At 43.5% G+C, this 13,527-nt stretch overlaps 1 protein-coding gene across 1 annotated transcript in view; it reads left to right on the forward strand.

Moving 5' to 3' along the window:
• Window positions 1-13,527, forward strand: part of col17a1b (collagen, type XVII, alpha 1b) — an 83,639-nt gene that overhangs the window by 55,053 nt on the left and 15,059 nt on the right. The window contains exons 37-45 of the mRNA XM_084321707.1: window positions 2,661-2,732; window positions 6,332-6,373; window positions 6,508-6,570; window positions 6,697-6,759; window positions 6,854-6,880; window positions 7,042-7,101; window positions 11,529-11,615; window positions 12,792-12,830; window positions 13,033-13,146. Coding sequence (XP_084177833.1) covers window positions 2,661-2,732; window positions 6,332-6,373; window positions 6,508-6,570; window positions 6,697-6,759; window positions 6,854-6,880; window positions 7,042-7,101; window positions 11,529-11,615; window positions 12,792-12,830; window positions 13,033-13,146 — 567 coding nt within the window. The remainder of the gene's footprint in view (window positions 1-2,660; window positions 2,733-6,331; window positions 6,374-6,507; window positions 6,571-6,696; window positions 6,760-6,853; window positions 6,881-7,041; window positions 7,102-11,528; window positions 11,616-12,791; window positions 12,831-13,032; window positions 13,147-13,527) is intronic.

Below are 13,527 nucleotides of genomic sequence, written 5' to 3' on the forward strand. Positions count from 1 at the left end.
CTCACTTGCGTGAGGGGGGGGGGGGTCAATACCTAACTATTCCAAATTCAACCAAATTCAACCTAGGCCAGGTGGTCGAAAACACCGCTCCGTGTGCCGAGAGAGGGCTCCTGGACCATGGGCATAGACCCTGGCGGAGCCACTAGGAGTTGAATTGGAACGGGGAACCAAAAGGCTGAGCCGGTCCGACACGACCAGGATGGGTCCTGAGTACCTGACGTAGCCATACCACTTATACTATAACTGGCATACCAGGCGGGGGGAAACTTCTAGCATTCTGTGTGACCACAGGCATACCAAAGAGACATCCACTCCCCGAGGAGGGTTGCTCCCATGACCTAGGCTGACAGATTCCTTAGCAAGAGCAGAGCTTGACTGTCACCTGGTGGACACTAGGTTACGCCTAGATATGTATGGTGAGGACTGAAGTTAATAATGATATTCATGAAAAATATTTGAACAATACATGAAAAATATATGTTTTACTGAGATCGCAGTTTCGGTCACTAGGGAGACAGTTAGTGGGTTTTTTGAAGGGTGACTGGAGGGTTAAACCAAAAAATGCCGTTCTTACATTTATTTGAAAAAAAGAATTGCAGAGGGGAGGGTGGGGGGGAGCACAAGTGTTTAGCCTGGTCCCTCAGCCTTCACCTCTTGCCTCCCCATGATGTGTGCCCTCGTTTGCCCTGAGGAGCAGAAGCCCTGGTGCCACGGGTCGGGGGTCGTACAGCAGCTGCTGGCGGAACCATACCTTCCCATCCAACAGCAGGGTAGGAAGAGGCGGTGGCCTCGCTGCGGAGAGCGTTGCTGGGCCTATCCCTGGACGTGCTGCGTGACACCTCGCAGCGACAAGCGCTGTGGGGAGTGTTGTGGGAAGCGCCACGGGCCATGGTCACGTTGGGTCGCTCCGTGCTCTCCGGCCTGGAGAAGTGGCAACCCAGGAGCAACCGCTGCTCCTCCATCTCCTTACAGGCCACCGACACCTCTTCTATGGACGAGCCAAACAGTCCGTCCTCGGAGAGGGGGGCCAGGAGGAGAGGCAGCTTCCTCTGGTCCTCCAGAGTAGACTGCTCCAGCCATAGGTGCCTGTGGATTAACGTTGTTAATGCCATCAACTTGTATGAGGCTATGCCCTGCAGCTGCGTGAGGTGCAGGATAGCCACGTGGCCTGGGCAAGGATCTTGCTGTGGTCCGGACCCAATGGCTCTCTGCTTGTCACCAGCGTAGATGAGAATGCCGCCAACTGTCGCGGTGGACAGGTTCTGGGTAGTGGCGATGTAGGCCTTGTCGGCCCACTCAGCCATCTGCTGAGCCGATTTGCCTTTCGGCATGCCAGCGGCTTATCCAGCCATGGCACACCAGTCCTCAAACCCTGGACCCGGCCCTCTACCTGCGTAAAGGGCAGGTGTGACCTAGTCAGGCCCTTGATGTGCGACACCACCTGGCCCCTGGCGACATAGGCATCAATGGGTGGGAAGCTCGGGCACAGCATGTCTGGCTTGCCATGTGGGTCCTCCCTGAAGAAGTGCCCCACCATGCCATCGGGGACAGGCATTGGTGGAGGCACCGGGAGCGGGATGCCATTGGATGCGGCCACCGCTGCCATCAGCCTGGGGAAGATGAAACGAAGCTTGGATTGCTGTCTTTTTTCCTCCAGGGACACATCCTGCGGGGTCGGGTTGTTAGGCCCAACTCGCCGAGCGAGGAATGGTGGATATACACCTACAAAGACACACAGGTCTCTCTCCTGGTCCAGGAGTGATTCCACGGAACCGAAGGCCTCCGGTCCCGCATACACCACTTCCTCAGACCATCCACTGCTCTCGCTTTCTGTTGGTCGGGAGCGCCGAGCGTTAGCGGAGAGTTTGAGCCGCAAGTCGTCTGCTATTAGGGAAACCTCGCCCGGGCTAGCCGGTGGCCTACCCAGGCTGGACTCCGCAGCGACGCCGGGGGCCGGGGATGGTCCTCACGCGAGAGGGACCCGCACCAAACTCCGGGTGGCTCAGACTCTCCACTGAATGCTGTAAGAGTTCCCCCGACTGCTATGACAGCTGGTCCAGGGAACCCCCATGACGAGCAGTGGAAACCGAGCGCTGGAAGTGCTGGGGGAGTCCTGAAAAGGACTTTTTTGGAGGTGGCGTTGCCATCACTAATCTAAACTGAACTAAGCTAACTATCTTCCAAACTGCGGGATGCTTATGAGCCAAACATTTAGAATGAAAGAACGAGGGAGGGGGAGCATAGTCATGCCACGGGGTTATATACTAGCCGGAAGTAGGCGTGGCTAGATAGATGTAAGGTGCATGACAAAATCTTTCAGTGAGTGCAATAGGCACACGAGTGTAGTCCATTAGGCGAAGCGAGACGCGGAGCCAGTATGAATATAACAAGGACACACAGTGTCATAGGTGCAAATTGCATTTCCTGTGAGCCGCCACTAGGGGCAGTATGGCTAACAGAGTGAGTTACTGAATGAGCATCAGAAGAAACCTGTTGCTGTGTCTTGAAATTAACATTCTCTACTGCATGGATATTCAGTAGCTGAAGAGCAGAATTCTCTGCCGTTCCATATCCACAGACTGGTGATATAATGACATACTGTTTTCAGCAGCAGGATGTGATCATTTATTGACCTCCAGGTTTCTTGTCTTTCCGTCTAGGACAGTATGGTGCTGTTGGAGCCCAAGGTCCACCAGGCCCACCTGGGCCACCTGGGCCTACTGGACGCACAGGTAACCTCTTGGACACTGTCTCATATTATATGTTACGGTATAACTGTACCATGCAGCTGAAGAGTTGGATAAGTGAGAATGGGATACCAGAAAATCTATTTGTTGTTTATTGCAGAGTGGAGGGACTGGGAGACCCATGTTACTGAGCAAAACACTCTGTATCAGTGATTGCTGTCGGAATGTAGAGCTATTCTTTTGAACATGTAGACCTTCGCGGAATCGTTTTCTGGGATCATTACAAAGGCATGTTTTATGATGGGGTTCGGTAAAATAGACGTTACCTTTGTCAGCAGGTCCACCAAAACCCTGTCCACTCTTGCTCCGAAGTGTCTTGGGTGAGAACAATAAATAACGTTAGTTGGCCCTGGCAGCGCCCAACAGATAACGTTATTGTTACATCCAAACGTTATTGTTACATTGCCGAACGTTAGTTGGCCCTAGTCTGGAGTGCTCTCAACTCTAGTGTCGGCGACTACCGCGGAGTGGTGAACAGATGTTACATGCTTGGCCGGTTTGACTATAGTAATATTATTTTTTTTATCTACTTTTTTCTCCCATTTTCTATTTTTCTCCCATCCCAATATCGTATCATCCAATTCTACCCTCCCCTGTCTCGAACACTGTTAGGCCATGCCTCCCACAAGCCGGCTGCAATGTCTGACGAAGCCTTACATCACGTGTCCCCTCCGGTACTCGAGGAAGCAGCCGTCGCATCTTTTCACCTGCACAGCACGATCTCTCAGCGGCGGGGGTCTGCGTGGGAGGGACACGCCGCCCCCGTCGCTTCCTGATTCTGCTGTGCAGGCGCACCAACCGACCTGTAGGAGTCGCTGTCCACAACGTCCGATCCCCACCCATCAGCTTTCCTACCCCTAATACTGCCAATTGTGTTAGTATGAACAACCAGCCAAGCTGATAGCAATGCGGAGAGCTGGGCTCGAACCCAGCGCCTCCTGCATGGGTGGCGAGCGCCTTGCCCACTACACCACCTAGCCGCGCTTGACTATAGTATTTTTATGATTTACCAGAAGTGCTGAGTCCAATGTAGTCTGGTGAAAACGCACCTTATCCTATAATCTCCAATAGTTCGCTCGCCATTGCATAGACAGTCCGCAGGCTAGTGAGTGAGTGAGTGAGAGCAGTGAGTGAGAGCAGTGAGTGAGCAACCCGCTTCCCCACAGTAACTAGCCCAGTTCAAAAGGTAGGCGATAATGCCACCTATCGGGATTCGATCAGCAATCTTTATTGATCTCGCAAAAGCATTTGATACAATTGGCCACTCGATTCTCAGAAACAGACTTGGTAACATTGGTGTTAACTACCATTCCTTAGCTTGGTTCTCCAACTATTTGTCTGGTAGAACCCAATGCGTTAAATCAGAACACCACTTGTCGCAGCACTTATCTGTCACTAAAGGTGTACTCCAAGGCTCCATTCTTGCCCCCACATTGTTCTCTCTATACATAAATAACATTGTTAGCATAGTAGAAAATTCAAGTATTCATTTGTATGCAGATGACATAGTTTTGTATTCAGTTGGACCTTCTCCTGATGCTGTTCTGTGCTCTCTTCAAGACAGCTTCAATAGTATACAGACTGCCTTCTCTAGTCTTAACCTAGTTTTTAACAAAACATATGTGGTTTGGAAAAAGGTCTGTTGTCCCTACTAGAAATATCACAACTACTAATGGCTCAGTTCTGGATATAGTCACCTCTTATAAATACATGGGTATCTGGTTAGATAATACACTTTCTTTTTCTCAGCATGTGTTACATCTTCAATCAAAGGTAAAAGCAAGACTTGGCTTCTTGTACAGGAATCGTTCCTGCTTTACTCACTCTGCTAAATGCTCCCTAGTCCAAATATCCATTCTCCCATTGTTTGATTATGGCGATGTAATTTACATGCATGCAAGCATGTAAATGCACCTGTAAATTGGAGAAATTCATTGGCTTACACTCATTTACAAAAACGTCCTTGGTCTGACCCCTCCTTATTTGATACACTTGTTAAAATTGTCATCTACTCCCTATAACACCAGAGCTGCTCACCATAACTCGCTAGATGTTCCCTGTGTTAACACTTCCTTCTGTCAATCCTCCTTCCAACTTGCTGCTCCCAGCAGTTGGAACGAGATGCAAAATACTTTGAAAATGGACAAATTGATCCCCCTTACTACTTTTAAGAACTCTATCGCAGAGTTGTTTACACACACGACACCTGCAACTGTCACCCAGCCTTTTAACTGTCATTTGACTGTTCTGCTTCATGTATGCCCCTTTGTAATTGTATTTGGTTGTTTGACGTGTTTTAATTATTTCCCTTACCTCTGTAATGTATGTACAGTACCATCTGTCTCTTTAAAAAAAAGTAGTTTTTGTCCTCTCGTCAGGCTGTCATTGAAAATAAGAATGTGTTCTTAACTGACCTGCCTGGTTAAAAATAGGTTAAATAAAAAATAAAAGAATTCACTACTAGAGGACATACTTAAGCCTTAAGGTCCCCCTATTCTTTATCATAAATCGATCAATAGAGACGTTATAAATCCCCAATTATCATATCATGGGGTATCATTGGAAAGCCACACTCATTGGCTACAACCCTGTGCAAATTCGAGATCGGAGCTAGAGCCCCGGGAGTCGGGGGTGGTAATGTGTACTTTTGCATACTTTGGGGCACACCTCACATATCGGCATGTAACTCGAGAATCGCTGAACGGATTTTGTCACCTGAAAGGGCAATCGACAGGCAACAAATAGGGCCTTAATTTTATCTATATATTGTATTAAAATAAATGCACACCCGAGCCATTAGAGGTCGGCAAAGTGGCATTGCGAATCGTCCACATGTGGGCCCTTGGATGTTAAGAGGTTAATGTTTTTTTTATTTAATTTTTTGTAGCCAAGAGTAAAGACCATAACCCTATCAAAAACAGTAGTCAAAGTGTATATTTTCATTTTTACCGATGTTTTATATACGATTTATCGGAAATACGAATTTATCGGAAGAATGCTAATTATCGTAAAACCGCAAGGAAATTACTAAATCCAGATTCAACCCTGCCATTGGAAAGAGGAGCATTTTCCCTATCCATAGATGTATGATTTGGCCATAATAAGGTCAAGGTCAAGTTCAAGGTCAAATATGAATTCATAATCAAATAAATTGATTATCATTTACTGTATCTACAAATCCTTCTGTTTAATCATCTTCCCTTTATTCATTTGCTTAGATTTTTTTTACACTTGATCTCAATAAGGTGGTGAATGAGCTCAGTGAGCGACCTCGGTTACGGCACAATTGTAACATGGTGTTATTCACCGGCACAGATGCAAAAATAAATCATAATTTATATTCTCCTTTTCTTCACTACAATTTACTCAAGCCTAGTAACAGACACAATATTTCTGACACTGGAAATACATACCCCCAGGTCCCTAGATGTTCCTAGATACCAAGAACATGCAAATTGACCTTGCAGAAGTGGAGCAATCTTCCATTTACTTAGGCATTTAACTTTAGGCGAAATAGGGCTACAGCTTAACAGGATAAGAGAGCTGACTAGAGCTGTATTGAAATTTTCTTTTAAACCCTTCAGGAGATACAAGACCAGGACTTCCAGGGCCTCCTGGTGAACCAGGTATGTCTCTGAGAAGATCATCCATGTTGAATAATGATGTTTACTATACTAATTTTTTTTTATTTACAATATGGTCATTTGTATTGCACACAGGTCCTTCATATCAAAGTTTCACTGGCATTTCTGTTTCTTAGGATATGGAAGACCAGGACCTAGAGGCGAGAAAGGAGAACCTGGAGGCCATGCATCCAGCTCTGGTACGTGCTCAGAAACCTCTGCTCGTACTCCGTGTAGAAATGGGTTACATATGATCAACAGCTAGTATTACTTAACCACACTGAAGCATTGTGGTAATGCATCTTCTGTCATTGTCTTTACTTTAGGAACACACTACGGTGCTGGAACACCAGGACCCCCAGGACCCACCGGGCAGAAAGGATCAGCAGGTGACCTGATGCTGTAAACGTCTGACTTCTGCTGCCTTGTGGAAAAACACTACCCTTTAATAATTAATGATTAACTCAATTATTGTATTTTTAGGTTCTCCTGGACCAAGAGGTTACCAAGGTAATTGCTAATAGCTTATTGCTGTATGGAATATCTGTCTAAATTATATTATTTGCCTGAATAGTATTGGTTGCGTTACAATTTTCTTCACCATGTCCAAGCTGTTGTGAACAGTATTCCAACACAGATGGTCATGAATTGTCATAATGTCTCTGTCTCAGGTGAAACAGGCCAGACAGGTGTGCCAGGCAGCCCAGGAAGACCAGGAACCTCTGAGAGAAGTGAGCTTATCATTCACCTGTCTCAAGTCTAAATCACTGTATCTAAGTCTAAATCACTGTTTCAAGTCTAAATCACTGTTTCAAGTCTAAATCACAGTCCCAAGTCTAAATCATTGTCTCTAAGTCTAAATCACTGTATCTAAGTCTAAATCAGTGTCTCAAGTCTAAATCACTGTCTCATGTCTAAATCACTGTTTCAAGTCTAAATCATTGTCTCTAAGTCTAAATCACTGTTTCAAGTCTAAATCACTGTCTCAAGTCTAAATCACTGTATCTACATCTAAATCACTGACTCTCAAGTCTAAATCAGTCTCAAGTATAAATCACTGTCCCAAGTCTAAATCACAGTCTCAAGTCTAAAGCACTGTCTCTAACTTTAAATCACTCTCTCAAGTCTAAATCACTGTATCTACGTCTAAATCACAGTCTCAAGTCTAAAGCACCGTCTCTAACTCTAAATCACTCTCTCAAGTCTAAATCACTGTATCTACGTCTAAATCACTGTCTCAATCTAAATCATGTCTCAAGTCTAAATCAGTCAAGTCTAAATCACTGTCCCAAGTCTAAATCACTGTATCAAGTGTAAATCACAGTCTCAAGTCTAAAGCACTGTCTCTAACTCTAAATCACTGTCTCAAGTCTAAATCACTCTCTCAAGTCTAAATCACTGTATCTATGTCTAAATCACTGTCTCAAGTCTAAATCACTGTGTTAGATTTGGATCAATCAGCCAGTATCACCTCTTCATCTGTTGACTTGTGTGGGTTCTGCTTTGTGTTTATTTCTTTGACGTCTTCTCATACTGGCTGTACAATCTTTGTCATTTCCCTTTAATGCAATCTGTAAACCTAAGAATTCGACACTGGACAGCGTAGTACCTTTCTTGGAATCGTTGTTTATTACATAAACAAAAGCCTCAGATGTTACCCATTTCATATTGTCCTTGAAAAGTCTTTGATGGAACACTAAATTCATTATTCTATCGTCTTCTGCTGTTAGTCCAATGGTGGTTGAGGCCTTGTCGTTAGCCAAAACCCTTCTTTGTTAGCTGAAGCTAGCCTCCCTGTCTGCTCGTATCACGCTGTGTCCTGTTCTAACTCACACATGGAAGAAAACTCACATTTATAATATTCATCATCATCATCATCATTGTCATCTCGGCATAGCAATGACAGGCCCGGCCCCTCTTCTTGTTGCTATGTGACACGCTGTCATGGCAACTGCTCTTCACCTTCCACACACTAAACGTCCGTTCCTCTGTCTGTCTGCACTTTCTTATCAAGATAACGAATGACCTTGGAGCACACAGGCCCCATTCTTGCTGTACTCTGACTCTCTCTCTCTGACCGCCTCCTCCCTCACGTCTGTTGTCTTCCTTCTGAGATGGCTATAGCCATGCATTATACATTCTATACACTTTGAAAACCCTCGACATCCTTCAACTGTCTCAAGTCTTAATCACTGTTGCAAGTCGAAATCATTGTCTCTAAGTCGAAATCACCTGCATTTAAGTTTAAATCAGCGGGCTCTAAGTCAAAATAACCTGGCTCCAAGTTTAAATCAACAGTATCTTTGTCTAAATCCCCTGTCACTACTGTAAGTCTAAATCACCGGTCTCCAAGTCAGAATCACCTGTCCCTAAGTCAGAATCACATGTATTCCCATCCAAATCACATGGATTTCAGTCCAAATCAGCTGCCTATAAATACAAATGGCCTGTCCCTAAGTCTAAATCACCCATATTAAGTAAAATCACCTGTCTCCGAAGCCCCTGTCTCTAAGTCAGAACCAACTGTCTTGTCTCTATGTCTAAATCACCTGTATCAACTCTTAAAACACCTGGGCCCCGTTCCCCGTACCTGGATAACTGAGTTAGCCGGATAATTTCCAGTCAAGTCTGACTTAAGCCGGACCTTCCCATTCCTCGACGCGCGATTGTCCAAATCACCATGACAACAGATCAAAAAGTTTGAGCCTGGTCGGGAGCAGGGTTAACTTCAGTTAGCCGGATGAACCATGGCCACGCCCCCGCAAAGAAATGACAGCTCGCTTCCTGAAATGATTCTCACAGTCTAGGATCTGCATTATACCATTCTGAATTACGTTTCTGTGCTTCGTTTTCCTAGAGGGGGCTTTTGAAATGTATAATAATAGAACTAAATGCTGATAATAAATCATATTGAGCCTATAGATTTACTTTGTCCTAAATAAAATAATGCACGTCATATACGGCGCTCGGAGTCGCGATACACGCTGCATGTGCTTATTTTAATAACGGCGCATTGCAAATGTGAATCCCGTTTGGCTCTGATTAGTCTCATATATTCTCCGCTGTAGATTTGCTTAACGGAGCGCCCGGGATTGTGTTTCATTCAAGCATAAAATTGAAGTGTCTATGCGGGGATTGTGGTTTTTGTGTGATATTGTAACTGGGATTAAAATGTCTGATGAGATGCGCTGTTTGACGGATTTGAGAAATTGAATGAGCCGTTGACGTCACATTAATGCATTTGAGAATAAAGAGATAAAACTTCATTCAAAAGAAAAGATATTCTAAACACGGGTCTCTCGTCTATTAATGTATAAACAATGAATTTATCCCGTCTGGCACAGTGGCGCAGCGGTAGTGCTCAATCCTGTCAACCGGGCGACCGGTGTTCGAAACCCTGCGTTTCCAATATAATTTTTTGGAATATAATATTAATGATTATACGCAAAAGTAGCCTAGTTTTAAGTTAAAATATTATAAATCTACATGCATTGAGGATGTCATTCTTTATATAGCTCTCAACGTGCACCAAATTGAATTATTCCTACATTGCAAAAAGAAGGAAAAGACTAGGATTCGAACCCTGAACGTCTGCGTGAAAGTCAAAAGCAGAAACCGTTACACCACAGTGCACATAAGAAAAAGATCCACCATACTGTACATCAATCAATGGGTAAGAGAGCCGTATCCTTATTCTGTATAACAGTTTAACAAATTATTTTCGCTAGCAAGATCTCATTTGATTATTCAATCCATAAACCTACTGCCAGCAGGCAAGTTTAAAGAAATATAATCTGATTGATTGAGGTAATGAGGGACTTAAAATTAGCCTATAGATAACGCATTTAACTTGTCGGCGAGGCGATTGAGCCGTACTGCAATCTGTTAATAAAGTTTTAAATCAATTAATCAATCAATGCCGTTAGAAGATCAGGATCTCTGCTATCGATACGTGCTGGCTTTTCAACTGAAGCGGCCGCGCGCACTTATCCTGGGTCTCAAGTCTGGTTCGAGTTAACGAGACTGAATCCACCTTATAGGAACAGGAAAATCCCGGCTTCAAACATCGGGTTAACTGAATCTGGATAATGGGACTCTTGATCGACTTAGTTGAACCAGGTACGGGGAATAGGGCCCTGCCTCACCTGTCCTGTGGTATTTTTGCCACCATAGTGTCACTAAAATGGATCTTAGGGATCATAACCAGGAATCCTCAAGGAATCTTTGCAATCATTGTCACACTAGTCTCAAAGACTGAAGATGTGACCAGGACCTACTGTAACATACATTATACAACAGGTTGCTATAACCAAGCCATCTGATTAGCTAAAGATATAACTACTGTAGCTGTCAGACAGAACACATAGAACGCCATAATATCCAGAGGGCATTCTTTATTGTGATTAAGTGTACACCTAATAGTTTCTTAATTTTTTCATCAGAAATTCACTCATATCCAACAAACCATAGTAATAAACTCCACTTACCTTTCTGTCGGACATCTAGCCATCAATACAACATTAGCTTTAGAGGTCCTAAACTCTGGAACACTCTTAAGTTCATCATTGAGGTCAACAACCTCCTTATCTATATTTAAAAAACAATTACAAATCTCATTTAATTTCATCATAAATTATCAACATATTAAGTTACTCCTGTGCATCAATGTTACATATATGGCTGCTTATTTTGTTCTTCTTCGTCATTATATACTTGGTTATTCTCCTCTCCTTTGCCTTCTTGTACCTTAAATTTTTTTTTAAAGAATTATTATTATTGGCTCTTGTTGCTGTGTTTTGAACATGACATCTATCCATGTCTATTTTCAATTTTTTCGCTATAGTGTTTGCCTTATATCTCTGATCTTGTTTTGAGTTTATTTTCTAGACCATGTTGACATGTATTTCATTCATATATCATTATGGACATTGATGGGATGGGAGTGGAACTTTGTACAAGCCCTTTGGGCTTCGTTCCCTCCTAGTACTGTTTTTTTTAATAATGTGCTAAATAAACTAAACTAAAATAAGCCTATGATGCTGGTGCAAGCACCTTGTATTTACCCATATCATTATCATCTTTGGATTATCAAGACATAATCACAGTCAATAATGTGTATTGCTGCTATTATATAGACATACCCTTTTCTCCCCTACAGTTTCATCTTATGGTGTTAGTGGTGTTAGTCCGGGACAGCCCGGACCAGCAGGTCCACCAGGGCCTCCAGGACCAGAGGGACGCAAAGGTAAACCTGAAAACATGTTCCACTGATGCGCTTCTGGAGACAAATGTTATTTCCAGAGTAGCTAATGCATCATTGTTTAGTACACAAATAAGTCATAATATTATTATGTTCATGAATCATTTACTGTGTTTTCTCTCTCCTATAGCAACATGTCTACAATATATACAATATGTCACTTCCCAGTGTAGCTACAGGATATAGTTGGCTGGCAGATCAGGTTCGGGGTCCTAGATGAGTAATAATGACACACGCCAATAATGATGATTAAGTGACTGAACTAGCTGAGTTGAAGATTTGGTAGAACAAATGGAATTTGCGTTATATGAGAAATAAACACTGTTGTCTTCATCACTAGAGTTTGTGTTAAACTAGCACAAGGGTTCACAGGCGCAAGTACACAGTACATTTTGCAGAGTAAATTTTACTCAAATTTTGAACGCAAAACTTCTCCACAGAAAGTCAAAGCTTAAACTAGCTACAGAATCTATGCTATCGCCATGGAGCCACGTACAGCCAATGCTCTTTGGTACAGTCATTACCATATGTCACATACATCTACAGTGTGTAAACGTTTGGCGTTTTGATGATATCGCACGCATGCGCATTCAAATCACATATAAGTGTGTCATTATTACTCATCTACGACCCCGGACCTGATCTGCTAGCCAATTATATCCTGTACCTACACTGGTCTTCATGCCTTTCCTGACACATGTCTTCTACACAGGCACATCCCTGGCTTCATGTTTCTTAAAGGGGCAGTTCACCCAAAAAAAACAACAACAACAACAACAACAACAACACATATTTTCCCTCTTACCCAGAGTGCTATCTATCCATCCAGATTATTTTGGTGTGATTTGACTAGTTTTGGAGATACTGTATTTGCTGTAGAGATGTCACTCCAATACAATGGAGCTGAATTAATCAGTTTGTGGTGCTCAAAGTGCCAAAAAATACATTTGAAAAACTCTTTCCAGAAATCATGACCCTGAAGATAATCCAGAGAACTTGTTGTGAGCAGTTTCATGCAGGAACTATTTTCTACAGAAATACACCGCCATGCCATACATTATTGTGGGGGTGTACTTTAATCTCTAAAGAGCAGGGTAGAAGATCAGGCAGTGAGAGTATCATGTGTATATTTAGATTGACATTTACATTTTTTTCTCAAAGGGAACAATGGTGCTCCTGGCCTTCCTGGCTCTTCAAGAGGTATTGTAAACTCTAATAGAATGCCATTTTCGCCCATGCTACTAATATTATAAGAGTACACTATTCAAGGCATGCTCTAATCATGTCATATAGTGAGTGAATAAGAATGGAGAGTGGAGAATATTTTTTTTTCACATCACCTCATGAAGTTGAAAAACCTTTATATTTTATTCAGCATCGTTATTTTCTTATTTTCCATCAGGCTCTGTCTCGGCCACCACAGGACCCCCTGGTCCCCCCGGTCCTGCTGGCCCTCCAGGACACCCAGGCTCTTTCTCTTCAGGCGAGATGCACCTGTACATCACAGACTATCTCAGTGAGTCATTTATAGCATGTACTCCAATCTGCTTGACCAGTGCCCTGGTTCAACTAAGTCGATCAAAAGTCCCATTATCCAGATTCAATTAACCCGATGTTTGAATCCGGGCTTTCCCTGTTCCTCGAACGCTGATTCAGTCTCGTTAATTCGAACCAGACTTGATACTCAGGATAATTGCGCGCGGCCGCCTCACCTGAAAAGACAGCAGGTGTTGAGCGCAGAAATCCAGATTTTCTAACGGCATTGATTGATTGAACACTTTATTAACAGATTGCAGAATGGGTACAATACAGTACGGCTCAATAGCCTCGCCGATAAATTAGATGCATAATCTATAGCAGGGGTCTGCAATTAGGTTTGCCCACGGGCCAAATTTTC

The sequence above is a fragment of the Notolepis coatsorum genome (assembly GCF_963971535.1).
Source record: "Notolepis coatsorum genome assembly, chromosome: 9".
Classification (NCBI taxonomy): domain Eukaryota; kingdom Metazoa; phylum Chordata; class Actinopteri; order Aulopiformes; family Paralepididae; genus Notolepis; species Notolepis coatsorum.